The 22,987-nt window shown below is 34.5% G+C and overlaps 3 protein-coding genes and 1 non-coding gene across 8 annotated transcripts; 1 reads left to right on the forward strand and 3 right to left on the reverse strand.

Annotated features, from left to right (window-relative positions):
* Nucleotides 1-8,823: 8,823 nt before the first annotated feature.
* LOC111888823 (CLP protease regulatory subunit CLPX1, mitochondrial) lies at nucleotides 8,824-13,306 on the reverse strand. Of its 4 annotated transcripts, none has more exons than XM_023884939.3 (16): nucleotides 13,167-13,306; nucleotides 12,114-12,623; nucleotides 11,859-11,917; nucleotides 11,542-11,642; nucleotides 11,370-11,449; nucleotides 11,209-11,259; nucleotides 10,614-10,688; nucleotides 10,440-10,517; nucleotides 10,240-10,296; nucleotides 10,077-10,147; nucleotides 9,896-9,995; nucleotides 9,717-9,821; nucleotides 9,559-9,621; nucleotides 9,343-9,465; nucleotides 9,053-9,220; nucleotides 8,824-8,974 (listed from the first exon to the last, which is right to left on the reverse strand). In XM_023884939.3, the coding sequence occupies exons 2-16, from the start codon at nucleotides 12,612-12,614 to the stop codon at nucleotides 8,933-8,935; spliced, it is 1,674 nt and encodes a 557-aa protein (XP_023740707.1). In that variant the 5' UTR covers nucleotides 12,615-12,623; nucleotides 13,167-13,306; the 3' UTR covers nucleotides 8,824-8,932. The 4 variants fall into 4 exon arrangements, 3 of the variants coding, with proteins under 3 accessions (XP_023740707.1, XP_023740708.1, XP_052624716.1); XM_023884940.3 differs by lacking the exon at nucleotides 13,167-13,306 and adding an exon at nucleotides 12,724-13,031; XM_052768756.1 differs by lacking the exon at nucleotides 13,167-13,306 and having other exon boundaries at nucleotides 11,542-11,646; nucleotides 12,114-13,029.
* Nucleotides 13,307-13,721: 415 nt separating this feature from the next.
* On the forward strand, nucleotides 13,722-13,793 carry TRNAQ-CUG (transfer RNA glutamine (anticodon CUG)). The gene has a single exon. It is a non-coding gene; the product is annotated as a tRNA-Gln (tRNA).
* A 1,425-nt stretch (nucleotides 13,794-15,218) lies between these two features.
* On the reverse strand, nucleotides 15,219-18,293 carry LOC111888806 (protein DEFECTIVE IN MERISTEM SILENCING 3). 2 transcript variants are annotated; one of them, XM_023884914.3, is made up of 8 exons: nucleotides 18,086-18,293; nucleotides 17,444-17,660; nucleotides 17,018-17,236; nucleotides 16,831-16,945; nucleotides 16,496-16,718; nucleotides 15,913-16,416; nucleotides 15,546-15,768; nucleotides 15,219-15,461 (listed from the first exon to the last, which is right to left on the reverse strand). In XM_023884914.3, the coding sequence occupies exons 2-8, from the start codon at nucleotides 17,636-17,638 to the stop codon at nucleotides 15,420-15,422; spliced, it is 1,521 nt and encodes a 506-aa protein (XP_023740682.1). In that variant the 5' UTR covers nucleotides 17,639-17,660; nucleotides 18,086-18,293; the 3' UTR covers nucleotides 15,219-15,419. The 2 variants fall into 2 exon arrangements, with proteins under 2 accessions (XP_023740682.1, XP_023740683.1); XM_023884915.3 differs by lacking the exon at nucleotides 17,444-17,660 and having other exon boundaries at nucleotides 18,086-18,289.
* Nucleotides 18,294-18,775: 482 nt separating this feature from the next.
* Nucleotides 18,776-21,432, reverse strand: LOC111888807 (PP2A regulatory subunit TAP46). Its single transcript, XM_023884916.3, has 9 exons — nucleotides 21,208-21,432; nucleotides 21,004-21,126; nucleotides 20,344-20,430; nucleotides 20,171-20,275; nucleotides 19,927-20,091; nucleotides 19,802-19,837; nucleotides 19,662-19,733; nucleotides 19,296-19,582; nucleotides 18,776-19,198 (listed from the first exon to the last, which is right to left on the reverse strand). Exons 1-9 carry the CDS (start codon nucleotides 21,301-21,303, stop codon nucleotides 18,952-18,954), a joined length of 1,218 nt encoding a protein of 405 aa, XP_023740684.1. The 5' UTR covers nucleotides 21,304-21,432; the 3' UTR covers nucleotides 18,776-18,951.
* Nucleotides 21,433-22,987: the final 1,555 nt, after the last annotated feature.

The following is a 22,987-nucleotide window of genomic DNA, read 5'->3' on the forward strand; positions in this document are numbered from 1 at the left end:
CTAAGACACATCGACCGGAGGGTCTTACTGTGTTATAGCCTCGAGTGGCTAATGAGCCATGTGTGGTATTTTGGGGAACTTACTAAGCTTCGTGCTTACCGTGTTATGTGTTATGTGTTTCAGGTTTTTCTCTGGATCGCGGGAAGGCACCGACTTGATTGTACACACCAGTGAAAGAGTTATGTTTTGAGGATCATGGATTTTAATCAAACAATTATGGAGTTGCGAGTTGTAAATTAAATAAATGAGATTTTGTGAAATGTGTTATGAGAATTATGTGATTTTAAATGAAAAAATTTGGTTGAAATTTTTCAGTGTTACAGTTGGATGAAAGGACTTAAGAGATTAAGCACTTAATGGAGAAGTGCAAATTGGTCGGGTACACCGGGCGTACCTTCGAGTACGCTGCGCATACTCGTATGGGCTCCCGATTCTGGTTGGTAAGTACATCATGCGTACGAGCTGAGTACGTTAGGCGTACTCAGCCTAAAGTTTGACTTATACTTTGACTTCCGTTGACCGTTGACTTTTGACCAAATTTGACCTGAGGCCAAACTTGAGGGTTATGGCCTATTAACTAAGATTTTATATGGTTATGGTATTGATAGCTCAGGAAGTTGGCGGGGCAGCAGCTAGGGATTTTTCAAGTAAGCTTCTACAATCAAGGTGAGTCTCCTCACTCTTTGTATGGGCCGAAGGCACCAATGTTGGCCCATTTGGTTTATATATGGTAGGAAGACCCGGGGGTTAACCCTAGGCATTATGTATGAAAGACCAGAAGGCGGCTCCTGGCACACTGTATTCTATTATGTATGGTAAGAAGACCCAGAGGTTAGCCCTAGGAATTATGTATGAAAGACCAGGAAGTGGCTCCTGGCATACTGTATGTTGATTAGCTAAGTAGAGTAGTATGTATGCTAGTTGTCTTTGTGGTGCTTGCATGGAACTTGGCACTTGTCTGTAAGACCCAGGGAGTGGCCCTCGGCTTGGCAAAAAAGACCATGAGGCGGACCATGGCATAATGGCAAGACTATGTATCGGCACATAGCATCTTTATTGATTATGATATATGAATGATATGTATGGCTCATAGTTATGTATGACATTATCCAATTGAAAGAGATCGAAGGGGTAGGCCAACACCCGGATATGCTAGGCAGTATGTTTATTGTATCGTATGTGGTATTTAGGGAACTCACTAAGTTTCGTGCTTACGGTTTTCAGTTTTGGTTTCAAGTACCTCTAGTTTTCAAATAAGGGAGCTCGGGGCGATCGCATCACATACACCTATGTTTTCCGCAATATGCGATTTTTGGGAACGAACTATGATAAATGTTTTCTTTGAAATGTTTCCACCTTTATGACTTCCATGGATAGGGAAGGTCCAAAAGATAAAACCAAAACTTATTAATCCATTAAGACATCAAAACTCTTGCATGGAAGGGATAGAACGACCAAGATCACATTTTTATGGTTCATACTAGCTTCATAATGGATAAAGTTTCCAACTTTATCCATTATAATGGTCCAACAAATAAGATATAGTCTTTATGTCTCAAAGGGATCAAAAGGGCATCTTTTATCAACTTAATCCATTAAGTCCAAGTCTCCAACTTTCATATCTAAATCAATATGATGTTTAGATGGATAAAGTTTCCAACTTAATCCATAACAATGTCACAAACTTTCAAGATCTAAACTTTATGCACTTAAAATGACCAAAAGCTCATAACACCCAAAACTAGCTAGATCTATCAATTCATCATCAAGATTCAAACTTTATAACTCCAAAAGAAATATCAAGGTGAACAAGGTCTAGATCTATGTCACACCCCTAAACCAAGGATGGCGGAAACGTCCGGGGGTGGAGGACTTCATGTATAGTATCACAACAACGAGTATAATAGTTCTCAAAGTAAATACAACCATCATAAATATAATTGAAAAGGTTACACCATAGTATATGTTTACATGTTCAAAATCAATTACATTATGATGACAAAATGAACTATCTAACGATTTAACGTCCCATCCTCAAAATGCTGCTGATTTCCTGTTTTACTGATTTCCTAAGAATACAAGTAGTTTTGAAAGAATGTCAACAATTAAGTTGGTGAGTTCATAAACTTTTGAATGTGATGCTAAAATCTTTTTCTTTGTAAAAGTGATGTTTGTTCAAGAAAAATCCAATATTTCCCTTATAAAACGTATTATAGTCTTAAAATTTAAGACCGAAATATACAAATATCTTTCCATACTTAAAGTAATTTTATGCAAATTTAAATCGACCTAAACTCGTTAAATTTAAAAGTAAAAACCCGTAAATCTTATGTTTTGTTAATACCACATGTGAGATATTATAACCATACTATGACTCAGACGGCCTCGTAATACGACGTTCTTCAGGCCTCGCAAGTTAAATGACACTTGTCACCTCAGACCTGCCGGCCTAGCTGTTGCATGCAGCTCAGGTGTGGGTTTGTCAGACCCAATATAGATCTATACACAACTATCACGTTCTCCCTACAAGAGACTCTGGTTATAATTTACAGGACTTTTGATTTCGTTACTTGGATGTAATGCGAAGCGAAATGTCTCACAAATTTATTCATTAACAGATTTACGTGAACTGAAAACCTTAGGTAATGAGTTTGAAATGTAATGAAACATAAACTATACCTATTATGTTTTATTATAATTTTTTATAATGTAAAAGCAACATAAACTATACTTCCATAGTTTATCAAATGTTTGTATACAATGGATGTAAACTTTGTTTATAACAATTAATTAATTATCATACTTATTAAGGTAAAAATCCATTTGTTTTCTGATGTATGTCAATAGACCAAGACGAAATGACATATAATGTAAAAACATATATTCACATAATGATACACACCTTGCTCAACAAGTTACAAGGTGCAATTGAAATTGATAGCATTTTTCTAGTGTTAACATTTCTATTACTGTTCTTATAAAATTTATAGAAAAATCATCATAGGTCCAAATCAGAATCCGTAAATTCTGAGAGTTTGGAAAATGAGTATAGTTTATTCATAAATTTTATTATGATTTTTAGTGACCTCCAACTTGTGTGAAAAATTCCATAATCACAGACTGGTCCGGATTTATTCTTGAAATGATAGGCAGTTTTGTAAAAATCACCATAAATTGTAGAAAAATCGTATGGAGATGTGCAAGTAATCATTTTAAAGGTATAAACTTTAACTATTTGCACCTAATACAGTTTTGAAAACTAAAATGTTTAAGTTGACCAAAACAGTCTGTGAATGGAGTTAAACTTTTCTGATGAAAGCTGTTGGATGAGTTTAGTTGTGTTCTTGGTGTTTTAACTTGTATCCCCCCCCCCCCCCCCCCCCCCATTAAAACTTAAGAAAAACATGAAAAGATAAGGGTATGAACTCACCTTGTGTGATTTCAGTAGATGGATGATGAAGAAAAGAAGTGTTCAACTCAAGAACACTTGGGGTATGCTTGAAGATTCGAGGATCTAACAACAATTATGGCGATATTTGCGTAAGGAACTCATGATTTGAGTGAAGAAGTGTAAGGAAATCAAGTGTGGGAAGAGATTTACTTACCAAGGTGTGTAAAGAGCTCAAGATCAGCCTTGAATCTTGAATTCTTGGTGAGAGGGAGTGAGAGAGAATGTGTTTGTTCTCCTTGAGAAAGAGTGAATAAAGTGGGAGGAAAGATAAGGATTTCTCCAGCTTTTGTTCAAGATTATGGCTGAAAAAGAGTGTAAAAAGGACAATGATTGACTAGGTATGGGTGAATAGTGACTGAGGGTTGTACTATGAAGGTATGGGGAGGTTGCTTGTGTCATTGTCCAAAGGAGAAGTCAACACTCCACCTAAATATCTCACCAAATAGATTTTATTCTTAGACTAAGAATTTCCCTCAAAATTGATTAAAATATGAGTTTAGAGAGTTTAAAATGATAAAAATATAAATTTTGTGGAAAATCCTCGTCAAAAACGTCAAAAATAGGCTTAACAGGCGAAAGTAGTCGAAAACCGGACATTTAGGGGTGAACCTGCGAGGTTCGGCTCCTAAGGAGTATGGACCGAATGTAAGGGAGGAGGAACCGAGGCTGCAAAGTTCGGTCCTCTGAGGCTCGGTTCTGACAAGCTCGCTTCTGACAGGTTCGGTCCTAAGGAGTTCGGCTCTAAGAGGGTTCGACTCTAAGAAGGTTCGGCTCTAAGAGGCCGTTTTTTGCATAGCCTTCCGTTTTCGAGCGGTTTTTGACTAAATCAAGGGTCGGGATGCCCTAAGTGATTATAAAAAGTTGAGAGAGATTTGGGAGAGATTTCACATACTTGGAGAGATTTCTCATGCTTAGAGAGATTTGACAGAGATTTCACATACTTAGAGAGATTTGGTAGAGATTTCACATACTTAGAGAGATTTCACATACCTAGAGAGATTTGGGAGAGATTTCACATACTTGGAGAGATTTGGGAGAGATTTCACATACTTGGAGAGATTTGGGAGAGATTTCACATACTTGGAGAGATTTGGGAGAGATTTCACATACTTGGAGAGATTTCTCATACTTAGAGAGATTTGGAAGAGATTTCATATACTTGGAGAGATTTCTCATACTTAGAGAGATTTGGGAGAGATTTCACATACTTAGAGAGATTTAGGAGAGATTTCACATACTTAGAGAGATTTGAGAGAGATTTTACATACTTAGAGAGTTTTGGGAGAGATTTCACATACTTAGAGAGATTTGGGAGATATTTTACATAGAGAGAGATAGAGCGAGAGGGATTTAGAGAGGCTTTATTTGTGACTTTTGTGAGTGTTTTAACTTCGAAATGCAAGGTTTGTAAACCCTGTTATGACTTGTTATGAGTGTTATACACCCCCGAAGGGTATATATTAGTGTCTTATCGAGTAGTTCCATCACTTACCCTAATTTGGGTTTAGATTTTCTGAACACGTGAAACTTCTAAGCGATGCTTTGTATTAAGATGGTGCGTTGTACAATAGTAAACATAAGGTAAACCCTAATATACAAGGGTTAATTAAGTTGACCGGTTTGACTTGTTGACTTTATTTGACTTTGACTTGACCAGAAATTGTCGATTGTCACAATCTACAAGCTCCAATGCGACCAACGCTTCTTAAATGAGTTCCTTCTTCTCCAAGGTGCACCAAGAACATTCCAAAGCAATTAAAAACACTTTTTTGCTTATAAGGCTCAAACTAGGGTTAGGGTTTCAAGAGAGGGTGTTAGAGAGGTGGAGGCTGAGAATGGAATGGGTGTAAAGAAGTTGAGGAGCTTAAATAGGACTCAGACTACGAAAATAGGGTTTGGGCATTGATCGTGTACGCCCAGCATACTAGGGATGCCCTAGTACGCTTACCGTATGCGGCTAACCCAAAAATCGTACTAACTTCAAATGGTCGTAACTTCTTCGTTACAACATTATCTAAATATTATCTAAATAACATGGACTAAAAGCTTCTCGACTAACATTTCCAATAGTAGAACAGGTGTGGGATGACATCACAGTTGTAACATCCGGAATTTCAGGTATTATATTTTTTAATTTTATTTCAAGTTTTGTGGAAGAACTCGGCAAGTTGGTGCGTAGACTCGCCAAGTAGAGACACGATTTCTCACCCGGATTAATGACCGGACTCGACGAGTCGCATTGGTGGACTCGGCGAGTCCGCACTGTTTAATGAAACCCTAATTTCTCGGGTTTGGGACCTATTTATAGGGCCTTATGGCCATCATTTGTGCTTACCAGCCCCCAGAGCGAAACCCTAGTGAGCTTGAGCGATTTGAGTGAGAGAAGGAGCCATTGTCGACTTTGGAGGTGTTGTCTAGCAAGGAAAAGGAAGCTATAGCCAAGAGGAAGCAAGAGAGTTAACTTCCTGAAGGTCTGAGGTCCAAAACATCACGTTTGAGGTACTATTTTCGAACCATTTTCTGTTGTGGTGATGTTCATGTTGATTTAGGGCTTATTGAGCCCTTTTTGTTTCTAGATCTAGTGCCCCCATGGTCCCTTAGCGAGTTAGGTTCTGGATTTGGACCCATGGAGGTCCAGAGTGCCTCTTTGTCCAAGCTTTATATGAGTCTATGGAGGTTTTGGTTTGGGATCATTGTATTTGAGGTTAAAACACCATTTATGAGTCAATAGGTGTGATATGAGCGCCAAGAAATAAACTTTACGTGTTAAATAAGCTTGGAAAGACTGGATCTATGAGTTAGAGGAACAGATCTGACCTCAGAAGGTCGTTTGGGGTTGTGCATGGAATGCACTCGTCGAGTCCATGGGCAGACTCGACGAGTTGGAGCGAGTTGTTCCGTGTTTTCGAACCAGGGGTTGAGTAACCGAGTTGGGTGAGTGACTCGGTGAGTCGGAAGGGATTCAGAGGAATCGGGTCCCCATAGGGACTCGGCGAGTCTACGCCAGACTCGGCGAGTTGGGTTAACCGTTGACCATTGACCAGAGTTGATCGGTGTTGACTTGGTAGAATTAGTCCACCATAGTTGGGATAGTGTTAATTAGAGATATACTTGTGTTATAGGAGGACGATAGCTCGGGAGATCGAGCACTAGTGATTTCCGGGATTTACGCGTTACCGAGATACGCGAGGTGAGTCTTCTCACTATACTTTACCTTGAGTAGGTAATTAGAGTTATGTGATACAATGTTGTATGCTATATATGTGTTATGTGTTGCACTGCATTATTCTATGTGATTTATGTTGTGCATGCTACAGAGTTAGAACCGGAAGGTTCACAGAGATAGAGCCTGAGGGTTCATAGAGTTGGGTGCACGGACCCACAGAGTTATAGCCTCAAGTGGCTAATATGTGTTATATATATGGTATTTTGGGGAACTCACTAAGCTTCGTGCTTACAGTGTTTTGTGCTATTTGTTTCAGGTACTAGTGAGGATCGCGGGAAGGCGCCGGCCTGATCAGTACACACACGGGATTTTTATGCTATGAGATCTTGGGATTGTTATATGCTATGAATTTGAGTTTCAAACAATGATGTTTTTATGAATAATAAATGAATTATGTTTTTATAAAATGCGAAAAATTGTTTTGAAATTTACGGTGTTACAACAGTACAAAAGTATGTGATAGGAAGTTGATGTGTAAACATTGTAATTCAAAATCCATCAGTGGGATCTACATATTAAAACATCACTTAGCATAAACAAGCAACAATGTTACACCTTGTCCAAAGGTACCCAAATATGTTAGACTTCAATTTGCTACTTTGTTAAAAGAAAATACTTTGGCGACAAAAGAAGAAAGAGGTATATTCTCAATCAATGAAGATAGAGAAAGTTGTGAAAAGAACGATAGAGGAAATATGAAAAAAAAATTACAAAGAAAAAGCAAGGTTTAAAACACATTGATTTCAATCTACAAGAAAGATGATCAGATGTATTTCCCACCAAAAACTTGTTGATGACGTCATCATGATGTAGGTTGCGGTTTTGTATATAACTACTCTCAACCAACCTTTTTGGTGCTAATTTAGTGTGTAACCACCATTTAAACACCTTCTTCCTTATATAAAAGGACGTTGAATGTTACAGAAAACAATTACAAATTTTCATACTTGAAATTTCATCATAGCATCCCTCTGTCTCTCTAAAAACATATCACAACAAGTATTCAGTGTTTCTAATCCTGATTAGGCATGTAATCAGAAGTGAAGTTCTTGGATTATCCCACTTTTGAATTCGTGAACCTCAGACTATAAGGACGAAGTATAGATTTCAGAAAGTGATACAATTATGATCCTTGAAACATTCAAGTTATATTATTATTTGAAATCCCTAAACTGTAACAAAGGGGTGGTTTACTAAAGAGGAATCTTCTAATCATCCTTGAAACATTCATATAAATTCCATTCTAGATTGCAGATTCCTTTGAAGGATCATAGATTGTAGATTCCTAAAGAGAAATCTTCTAACCATCATACAAAATTACAAATGAAGAGTTGATGAACCCCTTTGATGGTTCAAGTTCAAGTCAACCTCAAACGTTTTTGCTTGTTGGTGGTGAAGATGATGACTTTCTTTAAAGAGCTATAAAAGATCAATTGTGTGAGTTGTTATTACTTATTCTTATTTATAAAAGATGATGACTTTCTTTAAAGAACTATTTTAGTTTTATGTAATGTTTTCATTTCACTGTAACTATAAGTGTAAGTGTAGGCTGTGGAAAGAAGAAGATGATTTGGATTTAGAAGAGAGAAATGATATAATGCTTCGTTTGTTTTGTTAGAGTAAACTGAATATGTTATGTAGTAACTATCATGAACGTTTTAAACTTTTTATAACTTGTAAAACTAATTGATTAGTATGTATTTTTCATAATTTAGACTTATAACTAAATTATTTTGATCCCAATTCAATCCTATGATCACGATCTTGTAAAGTGAAAATCAATCTTATGTGGGATTGTGATCTTGACATCCTTACATTAAACTAAGACCCGATGTCAAATGAACAAAACTTACAAATTCATGTTCCATCCAAAAAGGTGTACAAGGTTGGGCATGTTCCTAACGTGCATAGAGTTGAGCTTTATTTTGTAGGTTCTATTTATACAGTAGCTAGATTGATGAAAAAAGGGAATGCCAAACATGCTACAAGATCATATCTTAAAATGGACTTTGCTTATATATATATATATATATATATATATATATATATATATATATATATATATATATATATATATATATATATATATATATATATATATATATATATATACATACTAGAGACTAGAGATGACAGGTGGTGCTGGTTTTGCTGCAGAACTGGTTGTTATTACAACTTTATATAATCTATTATTATGCTGTACAGTACACATAACACATGTGAGGCTACTATCAAATATCAATGAAGAACACAATTTACAATGCAGCAATGGATGGCAGTTCAGCTTCTCCATCCGCCTGCAAAGAAACAAACATGTTATGTTTAATTTAATAATTCAATGTTTAACAGATTGTAACAATGGCAGCTTCACCTACCTCTAAATCTTTATTATTATTATTATTATCATGCTGTGATAGATAATGTTCCAGTGCCCCTTCACCATACAAGATTTTGGCCCCACAACCCTGGCCTTGGACTCCCACAGCCTCCTCATCAACAACAACTGCATCTATTATGTCCTTTCCTGTTCTTACATCAGGAATCTGCAATGGAGTTTTAAGCAATGAGGACTTAATGATCTGTGACTTTCTCTATCAAGCCATTCATTTTTTCTGTATTAAGTCGAGCAAAAAGAAACAACACCTAAGAGTAGGAGTAAACAAACCTCGTACATGGCATCCATCAAAATGTTCTCTAACAAGGACCTTAAACCCCGAGCACCAGTGTTTTTGGTTATGGCTTTTTTTGCAATTAGTCTCAATGCACTTTCTGTATAATGAAGCTTAACCTAAAAAATAAAGAACAAGAGTAAATGGTTGGAAGTGAAGTTGTTTGTTATAGTGAAAATATACAAGTGATATCTGAGCATGCAAGAAGTTACTCCGTTCATCTGAAATAATTTCTTGTATTGCTTCCCCAACGCATTCTTTGGCTCAGTTAGCACCTACAGAAAATTTGGTTTGTTTGTTTGTTTTTGAGTTAATCTGATTGATATATTAAAAGCAAGATATGAGTATTATTGACCAAAGTGGTACCTACCTGGACAAGTTGATTCTCTGTAAGAGCTAATAAGTTGACAAGAATCGGAAAGCGTCCAACAAATTCAGGAATCAATCCGTAAGCAATGAGATCACTACTTTCAACCTGAAAAAAAAAAATAATAATTCATGATTAAGGTTTCAAACCAAATGTGAAGAAGCGAGGTTACACTGTCTTACAGTTTCCAACAAAGATGAAGTGACTGCAGCAGTTGTAACGCCTGCGGTTCTCATGTTTGCACGGACAGGTGCCCCAAAACCAATGGAAGAGTCTTGCCGTCTGAAATAACATCACCCAACACAAACCAAACCACATTATTTTTTATTTTTATTAAAATAATTAATATACATGTATGTATACCTTTCAGAAATGGTTTTCTCAAGATCTATAAATGCACCCCCACATATGAACAGAATATCTTTCGTATCAATCTGCAAAAAATACATATATATATATTAATAAAATAAACTAGGAAAACCAATGTATGAATGAACTTTTTTGGTCATAAAAGAGTGTGATTTACCTGAATGTTGTCTCCTCTAGGATGTTTCCGTGCACCCTTCTCAGGGACATTGACAACCTGAATGACATGACATGACATTAATTTTCAACATAACATGCAATGCTATGCTATGCTAGAAATAAATAGTATAGCATTAGTGTGGACTCCAAACAATGTTTAAAAAATAAAAAATGTGTAGCATAAAGAAAGCAACAACATACAGTCCCTTCCAGCATCTTCAGTAATGCCTGCTGCACACCCTCACCCGAGACATCTCTGCTAATGTTAAGACTCTCAGCCTATCATATGATGCAACCAATTAAGACAACACATCAAACTCAAACATGCTCATCCTTACTCCTTAGATTAAATTTTTATTTTTTTTTTAGCAAAACCTTCTTTGTAATTTTGTCAACTTCATCTATATACACAATGCCCTGCTGAGCAGCTGCTACATTATAATCAGCAACCTGAAGTAAGAATAGGTTATAATCAGATACATCATACATCTAAGGATAAATGCAACACATAGCAACATTTATTTGTCTATTATATACTCTCCTACTTCCAATTAATCTAATTACAGCATTCTACTTTCAGTTTTTTCTTATTAGGGTATTGTACTTTGATAAAATCTACCCAACTATCACATTTGACTTTCAATTTTTTTTCTTATTAAACATTATACTTTGAAAATCAACCTAACTGTAGCTGTGAAAATTGGTTTCTACTTACTATTTAGATGACATTAGTATTATTGGGTAGTTTTTTCAAAGTGCATCCTTGTATGCTTGTAGATTGCTATAATAAACCAATAAATGCAAGTACATTGCTATTTCTTGCAATTAACTCATCTGATATATATATATATATATATATATATATATATATATATATATATATATGTTGCATAGATTCTAGTATGAAAATAGCAAAATTGTAACTAAAGGGTATAGAAATTGGTGCTAAGAAAAGGCACAAGTGACATACTGTGAGAAGCTTGTATAGAATAGATTCCACATCTTCCCCAACATAACCAGCCTGCAAATAAATTTAAAAAAAAAAAAAAAAACATGTATGAAAGCTGAAAATATGCACACATAATAAATCATAACCCCTAAATGAATAATGAATAATGAATAAATAGTTGCCTGAGTAAGTGTAGTAGCATCTGCAATAACAAAGGGAACGTTCACTAAGCGTGCCAATGTTTTTGCAAGCAGTGTCTTCCCTGTCATCAATATTATTTTGCAGGTGTAAGGAAAAACAGGATTGCATTCGAATATGAATTAAAAAAAAAAAAAAAAAAAAAAAAAAAATTACCTGAACCAGTTGGGCCCATTACAAGAATATTACTTTTCTCAAGTTCTACTGTTTCACCATCCACACCATTCCCCTTGTCATTTCTTGAATTTCCTGCAGGCCTAACTTTGCAAGTTGTAATAATATCATATATCAGAAGCATTTACCACAAACTATTGTCCCCATGCATGCTCCACATTCCACTCAATTTATTATATATATATATATATATATATATATATATATATATATATATATATATATATATATACATATTTTTTTAATTATCTTTTTCATACTCAAAATGGAACAAACAGATCAGGGAACAATGTGCTTACTTTTGTGAACTGTCCATAAAAATCCTCTTGTAGTGATTGTAAACTGCCACTGACAGCACCTGTATGTATGCATGAATGGAATTATAAGCAGACATCTTTTCATATCCAGCTAAATATTTATTAGGAGCAAATACACAAATTCTTTTTTCAAATTATTCCAAGTGCATTAGTGAGTAAACTAAATAAGCTTCAAAATCACAAGAAAACAAAATTTATTTTAGGCCACCAGAACATTACAGATAGAAGAAGGATAACCTTTTTAGCTCTTTCTTGACCAATAACAAACTTGTCAAGTCCTTTACAGATCTCCTTTGGAGTTGGGAAACTGTTACCCAAATTAGACCCTCCCCAATTCCCATCTCCAGAACCTGACCCGAACCCGTCGGTTGTTGGGTTACCCGCACCGGACAATGGAACAATCTTACCACCATCTCCATGAGGTTGCCAGACCTCAGGCGGCTCTCCAAAACCACCGCCACCGCCAATACTACCACCATACATATTACTTAATCTCCACTTACTATTACTCTTTAAAAATCCATAACCCTTATCAACAGATTCTCCTGAGACCAAAAAGGGTTTATACGATTGGTATTCATCTAATTTGGTTGTTGCGGGCCTCGAACAAGTGAGATGGAAATTAGGAAGAGGACCAGTGTGAAGATCGTGCGTTAGCAAACAGTTTCTCAAGTGTGAGAGCGATGATAAAGAAGCTGTGGCTCTGGATGATTTTGATCTTAGAACAGCAGCAGCCATGACGAATGACTGAAACCCAAAACACAATAAGAAAGATCGATCTTGTAAAGGAAACTTTTGTGGGAATGAAGGTATAAAATCAATGGGATTGAGAGACGAGAAGCTACACCTAAATTAACAATAACAGAAACATTTCGGGGGGAAATTTTGGGTCTTTGCGAATGGGGATGGGAAAGAACACCAACCGACCAAAAATAAATCCAATTTATTGTTTTACAGAAAAAAATTGAGGGAGTTTGATTAGAGTAAAATCATGGATGAAGGTGAATGTTGGATTCCTAGAAGATAATCTTGGGTTCTTTTTCTTTTTTTTTTTTATGAATTGTGAACTGTGAATTGTGAGGGCGAGCAGAATGTAGAGGCACAAACGACTACGACAAGCAAGATCAGATGGAAGACAAATGTCGTCAAAAAAAAAATTAATAATAATAATTTTGGTAATAGTTTACAACAACGGTCTTGTGTAATCTACCTGAATTCCTTTTTATAACTTTCACGCAACAAAATATTCAGTTTTCTTTTTCAAAAGAAGAAAAAAAAGGGTAATCTTACCCTAATCTCTCTCAAATACTGATTACAAAACAAACTTCAAAGATGAATGATTCCATGCCATGCGTTTAAGTCTGATAATAAAAGGTTAACAATTGCAAAATTTCTCCTCGTATGAAACTGAAAATATGTGGTGTTTTCTTATCATTTTAGATTCGGAATCTTGATGACATGTACTTTATGCATCTCGGAGGGTACATTCACATTGTCGATGGAAGGAACACAAAATATCCAACTCTTAGAATGGATGGCCATCACAAATTGATGAGTAAAGATACAAACAAAAATTAGAACTTGTAATAGTTAAATAAGAAAAAGTGACGATTTCGTTAACTTTGAAAATAGAATTTATTATTATTTTTTTATCAAATTTAGATCATAAATAGATGACAAATCTGCATTATATAATCTATATTTATTTATATGGAAAGCTCAATTATTAAATAAGGGATGGTATTATATTTCATATTTTGGGTAAAATCTGACGAGTACCAACTACTATCTTTGTATCTTATTTAAATATGTTATAATAAATATTAACAAGAGAGTAAACAAATTAGTTCTATGGTCTAGCGGTTAGGACATTGGACTCTGAATCCAGTAACCCGAGTTCAATTCTCGGTAGAACCTTCCTTTTTCTATTCCCCTTCTCTTGCATCTAAATTAAATCACTTTTTCCTATAATACTATATAGTATATACATGTTATTTTAATTTAACCTACCACAAAATAAAGGTTATTTTAATTATATGAAAATTGAATTGAATTGTATTAAACCCACGCTAACATGGAAGGTCGGTCAAAAAAAAGGATATAACTTGGGTTGTTATAGAAGAGGGACTTAAGTTAACGCTCCTAAAACCAAGTCTTTTGTGTGTATTTTGGTTGCCATGTTTCATTTAATAATCTCATCTTCAAGGTAATATTTTTCACCTATAATATTGATTGTATTTTTTTTTCACCGGTAAATGTAACATAGGGCATTAAATTTTTATTTTATTTTTTTGATTTTGACACACATTATAGTTTTCACAAAAATCACTATTTTAGTTTTTTTTTTTTCACTTTTAACAGTGACATATCATCATGTCATATTAACGCCACACCATCAAAAAATGTCACATCATTTTGAATCCGTTGACCGGAAATATGATCAAAACCGAACAAAATTGAAAAACACAATGTTCGAATTAAGAAAATTTAATAGTGTCAAAATCGAAAAGATAAAAAACCTAGTATTTTTTGACGTTTGATTAATTGAGAAACCAATATAAGAGACCATCTTTGGTTTTAACTTCTTTGGTTATGTCAAAGATTTGGAATAAATGTAAAAATAAAGACCTTATTTATGGTTATATTTTCATTATAATAAAATAAATAATTAATGAAAATTGAGTAAAGTAACCATTATAAACGAGGTTTTCAAAGCAAATAACCATATTTTTTCAGTTTTTGAAAAATAACCATTTTCTCCGGAATGCTTAATTCCGAAGTATTGTTCATAGCGAAGTATTCTTCATCTATTTTCATTTTTTTTAATTTTTTATTTTGAAAGAAATTATTTTGTTTTTTGGGATTCCGAATGCTACATTTTGTTACGTTTTTCAATAAAATGTCTAATCTGATACACTTATATTGTATATAGTTCATATTATTATGTTTGTTTAATTTTTTGTTAAATTAAGAAAAAAAAATGATTTTTTCTTGAAATTCAAGAATTGTTCTTCAGGTTTCGAACTTGTTCTTGAAATTCCGGAGTTTTTTTTTTCCGAAATCCGAAATTTTAGTCCAGAATATGAACAATACTCCAAAGTTAGGCATTCCTGAGTACTGTCAAAAAAATGTTTTTTCTTGGTCCGGAATGCCTCATTCCGGACAAAATGGTTATTTTGCAAAAAAAAAAAAAAAAATTGGGTTATATTTTTTTCAGATACACGGTGTTTAAAATTTATTAATTTCCCATAAAAAAAATAATAATAAAGACCAAATCTTTTTTGAAAAAACCACTGGGAAATCTTTTTACCCCCAACTAGAATTTTTAAGGGTCCACCAATGTACAGCATGTTGTCCTATGCAGAAACATGCTTCAATCAGATGTATGTTTATGGTTATGTTGGGCAAACAACAAACTAAATAAGAAGCACTACTTGGCTTGGCTACCCTTTATCACACACTCAAAATCATAAACTATAGACTGACTTGCATAACCTAACCTACAATTTTAATAAAATCTTCATTCAGAAATCAGTTATATCATCATCTAGGCGTTGATCTTCTTGGAGTAGCTGGAACTGGGTACTGCATAAGCATAACATTTGAAAAAGAAATTTTTATCAAGATCTTGAAATTGTCAAAAATAGGAAAGGATGTTGATTCATTTACCTGCATAGCAGCATACGGTGAGCATTGGGCCATGAACCTGACAAAATCTTGCTTCTTAAATTCAAAAGTGTAGCGAATGTTTGCCAAGATTGGTTCTTCAATCTGCAGTGTTTCCACCAGTGTTTCCTTTTCCCATTTCAACTCCTTCAACTTCTTTTCAATTTCAACCAAATTCTCAGGCAGATAACTACTTATTGCAAATCTAACATCCATCTCCTTCTCCCTATCAGATCAGATGAACAAACAACCAAACTAAGAATTTAATATATATATATATATATATATATATATATATATATATATATATATATATATATATATATCTTGATAAACAAACAAAAATATAAGCATCTAATTTCTTACTTACCGATTGCCAAAAACAAAGACACCATTGCTCCTTATGATCCCACCATCAAGTGATATGGCTCCATCAGATATACAAGGGACTGCCTGTAGCATATGTGCTCTGCTTCTGTAAACCTGCAGCCTTGAGAAGAGGCTATAAAAAAGAGTCTCTCTAAGACCACATCCATTGCTTGTGAGAGAAGACAGATGTGGAATATCAATATGGATCATATTTACAGCAAACCCTAGAAACCCTGGTGGAGATCTGTCATTGGGTAGCCTTGGTTTCACAAGAGCAAGCCTCCTTTGTGGGTCATCAGCCATAAACTCCCCTACATATGGTCTCAGATTTTCAAGACATATCACATTGAATCGCCCTTCCATGGAAGCTCCAACCCCATAAATCCCACAGCTTTTACTTACAGCTCCTTCTGTGTCATAAGTTTCAAGAGCTTTAACACCATCATCATATGTCATGCAAACTAATGCTAACATGGTATCTACCCCAAGGTACTCGGATAGAAGCCTGCCATCCATATTCCATACAAGTTTCATAATTCATATCAATCAATGATCTACAAAACTATATTTACAATCTGACTAACCTGCTAAGTTTATCATCATAAACTTTTCCAAGAGTTGCAACAACACCTACAACATCTTTAATAGCAGTTGGATGATCATCATGAGCGCCATCATACTTGAATTGGCATACAATGGAAGCAGCTGATTTGCGATGCTGCATTATATGTTCAACTGTTGCCTGCTCAGACAGATCCTTATCTTCTGTCATATGTGGGCTTGATGAATGTTTCTTTCCAAGAGTAACTAACAGATATTTACATGACATGAGAAACAATTTCTTTTTTTTCTTTTCAAAAAAGAAAAAAGAAAAGGGGATACTGAACAGATATGGCTATTTAAAGAAAAAAAGAAAAACCTTGAATATCTGTAATCTGGTCATCTAAGCTGCTTATTTGAGTCTTTAGATATTCAATGTTTTCTTCATGGTCTTTTATATTCCGTCCTAGCAAAAGCAGTTCATCCTCAAGCTTCTGCAAAGATAAATAAGCAGCATAAGTGTTAAGATACAAAAAAATACTGATTAAAAGATTGGAATTTACGACCTTTGAAGAAGAGACGAGTGATTCTGCGTGAGAAAATGCAGGGTTTGGGTTTGGCATTCCATGGATGGCATTAGCAGCAGCAGCATAAGGTGAGTGTGAGTATGAGTCATTCTGAGCAGCAGCAGCAGCAGCATAGTTGGTTGGTGTTGGTGAAGGTGAAGGTGAAGGTGAAGGAACTTGTACACTTAACAGCTTTGCTTGTGCATGTACTGCTGGCATCTGAAAGTAAGAAGAAATGTTTCTGAATATTCATTCTAAATCTGGATGAAACAATTTCATCTCACACCTGCTCTCCTTTACAACTACAAGCTGTTTTGCATTCCCACTTTGACTTGTATATGAAGCATGCAATTAGGCTCGCTAACTTTTTCAACTTTAATTTTGAATACATATTTAAAATTTAATTTACCAAATAACTATACGTACAAGATGATCATGTCTCTGTGCAGCTTCACGATCTCTGCATAAAGCAGATTTTTTTCTTCTTTTACGTGAACTTTCGGCTTCATCAACCAACATGTTGATTGTTTCTTTTACCATTGTTGCGGCAAACATTGTTGCCTTCATCACCCAGTCATCCGATGATGAAGAAGAAGAAGACGAAGAAGATGACGACGACATTTGTGTTGTGTGTGATAGAATACTGAAGGGGAGGAATAGGATGTGAAAATAAAAACTGAAGGGTTAAGTGTGTGTGTGTGTGTGTATATATATATATATATATATATATATATATATATATATATATATATATATATATTTCAACGGTCAAACATTTTGAAAAATGGGAGTGTGTGTGCGGTGAAAAAGGGAGGAGGGGGACTACAATCTAGTTTTCCCCTTCTCAAGGAAGAAGACGAAGAGAAGGAGAAGATGAAGAGATACAAAATTCAGAAATTAAATATAGCCCCCAGCACCAATACTACTAATTAACGAAGCAATTGTCCTATACTCACTCCTACACAAAATTTCAACCTAGAAAACATTTCAATATCTTTCCAAAAAAAAAAAGTATCGACCATGTTGAACAAACAAGAAGAAATGCGAGCCCTAACGGAAAATCGATACCTGTTGGTTAGGTGAAAACATGATGATGCTCGAAAATCGAAATGAATCGGGGTTGCGAAGACTGTGAATTTGTTTGTCTCTCGCACGCACAGTCAGAATGTGGATATGTTACTTTCTAGTTGAACACTTGTTCATCGTCACCAACTGCCCTTTTTGCACTGCTTTCCTTTGCATATAGGTCTGGGTTTGGGTCTGGGGGTGTTTCAAGTTTCTAAGAGTAAATTACGAAAATTCCCTTCAATTACAGCGGTTGGACAAAGCTGATTCTACAACTTTTTCAACGGACATTCTTAGTACTTCCAATTATTGCATTTTACCGAATTGATCCCCAATTTATAATAAATAAATATGTTAAGTCGATCAACAAAGATTACAAGGTCTAAAAAAACTTTTATTTGATTGCATTAGCCATAGAGTCAAGTTGGAGTGCCTAAACCTAAATTAAGTATTATAGTGTGAATAATAAAGAGGTTTTTTTTTTTTTCCATTAGAGAGCCTAAACCTAAATCAAGCGAGTTCATGTACAATGGGGTGTTATTTACCATTGAAATGTGTAGTTGCGGATCCTATTAACTAATGCCCTCAAAAAGAAATGAAGAGATACCACCCACATTGTTTCAGATGAGAATTGAGCCTGCCCACTGCCCAGCTAAAGTGGTGGTTTTCCATGGAAATACTAAAGTAGACAAGTTTGTGATATGCATAACATAATCTTTTATAGTGATTATTGTTTCATCATTAATCTACATAGCAAAAATATATAATCTATCCACCAATCTCCATATGATCTGCCTTAAATGATTATGAATGACATGACGTGTACAACATGAAGCAGCAGTATTCAGAAAAAGCAAAGCAAAGCAAAGCTAGCCACAAGGAGTGAGCTTTGAATTGCCTGCGCCTCGAGGGTTCTCATCTTTCCAGTCATCAAAAGCTCTTGTCCTATCTTCATCTTCATCTTCATCATCCTCACCACCACCTGCCCTGGGCTTCCACTTGTCGTTATGCCATGAAGTATTGGCTTCTTCTATCATCTTAGCAGTCCTCTCTTGCCATTTATTCATCATATCCATCTCCTTCAACCCAGCTTCTTCTATGCTCATTGTTGGCATTCTGAAACACATATCATCCATCAATCAATTCAATATATTGATATAAAATAAAATAAAATTGGTAATTGCAATCATTACAATTATGATGATGATGATACCTGTGACCAGGTTGGAAAACCTGTGCAGCAATCCTTTCCCTGTGGCTTGTACCACCACCGGGTCCCACAAGACTAGCCGGCCCAAACAAGAGCGGTTGTTGGTGTTTGTGATCGTGTGGCTGTGATACTTTGGCCCTTCCCTCCAAAACATCTTGAGCAAAAGTAGCACATGTAATTGGTGCTGCTGGTTTCATGTATCGAGCACGAGCAGCGGCATTTCGATGCCAGTCTTCTACTGTTTTCGCACGTTCCTCGAGTATAGCCTCGGAAATTTCAATTCCTCCTTCCTGCAAAATGCAAATAAAATACACAAACTCTCAACATCATCATCATCATCATCATCATCCATTTCTCATCAGCTTATACCTGCTCTTTCTTTTCCTTTATTGCAGAAAGCATTTCCTCCTCTTTCTTCAGCATTTCCATTAGATCAAGAGCCTGTCATCATTCATATGGTTTCATCAGAATGGAAACAAGAAACTTACTCAAAAACTACACACACTAACCTTGCAGATAGCCAATGAGATTGTTGTAAGCCATGCCTACAAATTTACCAAAAACAAATAATAATATAAAATAAGTGAAGCCCAAACATAATCATGAATTCATGCACTGAAAGCCTAAAACTCACCTCCCTTTCCTCTTCACCATCATCATCATCATCTAGCACATCATTGACATCGGCAGGAGTAGACAGTGGGGCTGCAGCTTTAGTTGAACGCCCACGTCGTTCTTTGCGTTCCTTTAATTCTAAAAGCTTTGACTCTGCAGCACGTTGGCGCTTGAAACGAGCAATCTACAATCACCCAACTTATGTTAATTGTTATTGAAAGCAGTAGTTAGTTTCAAGGGAATTTAATATAATATAATATTACCTTCTTAGCCCTTCTATCTACAAAACTATTCTGACCTCCTTGTTCAGATGTTTCCAACTCATCTTCAGGTACAAGCTCCATTGCATCACAGAATGAAAGAAACTCCTACACAAGGACATGTCCTTCAAAGTTAGGTACGTATGCAAAACACTGCAGACAGTTATTAACAATACCTTTGACTTGGCCTGTGCAACCTTCAAAATCTCTATCCTGTCTTCCTCACCAGTCTTCTCTGTCAATTCAGCAAGATAAAACGGCACCTGTTCCCATAACAAGCCGTATTCGTTACAATTTAATAACCTCTTCAAATCTTACTTATTCACCACATAAAAATGACTCTTCTAACACTGACAGAAGATTTTAGCATTCAAAGGGCACCAAATAAAGTGAGTCATAATAGTTAAAACCATATAATACTTGCTAAACACAGTCCTAGAGGTTTGTGTTTGTCACTAGCAACGACAAACATTTAGCCATTAGTCTCAACTTCACACAAATCATTTTGTATTATTATAATTTATACCAGGCTACGTTTTAACTTTTTGGTCTAATCCGCCCACTCTACGTATTGCCCAATACAACATAATGCAATTAGGTTTACATAAGACTTTTTCATAACACAAAAAAGTTGGCTATCCTTTTCATACTGAAACTTTGTGTAAATTGATAAATAACAAAACCAAAAGACTAAGATACAGCATTTCCTGTTTAACTGATCCTAAAGCTAACCTCAAACTATATCACATAAAATCTACCCAATAATAAATGAACACAAACACGTAAGTTCTCAACGATCTATATAACAAACAGGAGAATTACAAGCTTGTAATTACCAGAATATATTTGAGATTTGTAGTGCTGATATCTTCCTTGGTCTCGTTAGTTGAAAACAACCCTAATTTGCTAATCATTTCCTCGCACTGTTGTAATGCTTCACAGCCCTTTCTCAACACCTCCTATAAATAACAAATTATGATCGCATAATATGCACATGTAAATAAACTCGAAGAAGAATATACATGTATACACATACACACCTTGTCGGCGGCAGAGTCGGTTGCCAGAAGGTGAATTTTACGAGCCTGCTCGAAGAGCGTCGGCAGAGACATGTCTTCCATTTTGAGTGAACCCATCGGCGATCGAAAACTGAGATACAATTGTTGTTTCGTGACAGAGCGATAGAGGGAAACAGAGAGTGGGGCAAATGGCAGGGTATCGGGTGAGAACCCGCTGCAATCGTAGATCCGAAAAAGAAAGAAGAGCAGGGTTTTTCTCCGGTACGAGCACCGACTGTTGTTGACAAATCGTCATGACCGTCAGATCATAGACTATGGACGTTTTAATCAAGCCCAACCGTTAGATGATTTTTTTCGTTAGAGCATTAAGTCATAAACAAATCCATTTAGTAAATTTGTAAATACTATTTTTCTTTCAGGGAAAGTAAGTCTATATAAATAATTATTTTAATAATAATAACCAATTTAAAAATTAATCATCATTATCTTCGTAATAGAACATTTCGGAACAGAAGTATTCACTTAAGAGTTTCTAGTCTGAAACAAAATCTCCATTTCATACCGATAAAGTTTATTCCGATGTATCACTGTCTGAAAGAAGAATCTAAGTACGATTATCAGCTTTGTACTTAGATGTGATAATACTGAGTCACAGACAGACATTCCGGATTATAAAAACGTCATTTTTTAACCCCTACATATAAACTAGGCGAATGCTCACGCGTTGCGCAGAAACACCTATATAATTGAAGTCTTTACAAATATATGTTTTTTTTTAAATATAGCAATAACGTTATTGTTAAATTTGATATAATAATTCGTATATTAAATTAATATAATATATTGATTATTTTGAACTATCTGATAATATATACATCTATTTTAATTGCATAATCTCAATCGTTTGACTTAATTCTATCCGCGAATTACACATGAATAAAATTAAATATAATATATGATTTAATGTTATTTATAGTTTTTGTTATTGTTAATTAATTTTTTAAATTTTATTTGCTTAATGTTTTAATTTCTATCATTATAATTATTTAAAACATCAAACATTATTTTTTGATTTTAAAGGTAACAATATAATTATTTATATAGAGTTATTTTTAACTATTGTTACTGTAAGTTATTTTAAGCTATTTATTTGAAAACTTTTAACAATTATAAAAATATATTTAGGAAATAGTTTAGTTAAATTAAGATTACAATTTAGTTTTTGTATTTATCACTACAATTTATCACTTTTAACTATTTAAAAAATATGTTTTGGTTTTTTCAGGTGGAACTGAATTTTATATTTAAGTTGACATTGTAATGTTATTTTTAAATTAACAATTTAAGTATTCTATCCAAACTGTTCAAAAGTTGTAGTTTTAAACTGATAATAGTTTACATACAACAACATATTAAAATCTAATAAATTAAATATAATATGTTAAAAGTTAAAGACATAACTTTATAAGTAGAATTAAAGATATTATTTTAAAACTGAAATTTATTATATTTATGATTACACTTTAGATTTGATATTTATTTAACCTTATTAACCAACTTATAATCATTATTAGAAAGACACTACAATTAATCACTTTTAAATATTTACAGAATATTCTTTGGGTTGTTTAAGTTCAACTAAAATTTATATTTAAATTGACCCTATAATATTATATTCAAATTAATAATTTAAATATTTTATACAAATTGTTCGAAAATTGAATCTTTTAAAATAATAATGGTTTACATCCAAAAATATATTAAAACTAATAAATTAAGTATAATATGTTAAAAGTTAAAA

This window comes from Lactuca sativa, chromosome 2 (assembly GCF_002870075.4).
Source record: "Lactuca sativa cultivar Salinas chromosome 2, Lsat_Salinas_v11, whole genome shotgun sequence".
Classification (NCBI taxonomy): Eukaryota; Viridiplantae; Streptophyta; class Magnoliopsida; order Asterales; family Asteraceae; genus Lactuca; species Lactuca sativa.

What these genes read in the sequence shown, in the direction of transcription:
- LOC111888823 (XM_023884939.3), bottom strand. Translation starts at nt 12,614, where the DNA reads ATGGCTGCTGCTGTTCTAAGATCAAAATCATCCAGAGCCACAGCTTCT. An exon ending in GAGAAAACCATTTCTGAAAG is followed by an intron (nt 9,996 to 10,076) that starts GTATACATACAT and finishes ATGTTATTTCAG; the next exon opens with ACGGCAAGACTCTTCCATTG. An exon ending in AATTATTTCAGATGAACGGA is followed by an intron (nt 9,466 to 9,558) that starts GTAACTTCTTGC and finishes TTTATTTTTTAG; the next exon opens with GTTAAGCTTCATTATACAGA.
- LOC111888806 (XM_023884914.3), bottom strand. Translation starts at nt 17,638, where the DNA reads ATGTCGTCGTCATCTTCTTCGTCTTCTTCTTCTTCATCATCGGATGAC. An exon ending in CCAGATTACAGATATTCAAG is followed by an intron (nt 16,719 to 16,830) that starts GTTTTTCTTTTT and finishes AATATCTGTTAG; the next exon opens with TTACTCTTGGAAAGAAACAT. An exon ending in CACCGTATGCTGCTATGCAG is followed by an intron (nt 15,462 to 15,545) that starts GTAAATGAATCA and finishes ATGCTTATGCAG; the next exon opens with TACCCAGTTCCAGCTACTCC.
- LOC111888807 (XM_023884916.3), bottom strand. Translation starts at nt 21,303, where the DNA reads ATGGGTTCACTCAAAATGGAAGACATGTCTCTGCCGACGCTCTTCGAG. An exon ending in CAAATCTCAAATATATTCTG is followed by an intron (nt 20,431 to 21,003) that starts GTAATTACAAGC and finishes TTATGGGAACAG; the next exon opens with GTGCCGTTTTATCTTGCTGA. An exon ending in TTGCACAGGCCAAGTCAAAG is followed by an intron (nt 20,276 to 20,343) that starts GTATTGTTAATA and finishes GTCCTTGTGTAG; the next exon opens with GAGTTTCTTTCATTCTGTGA.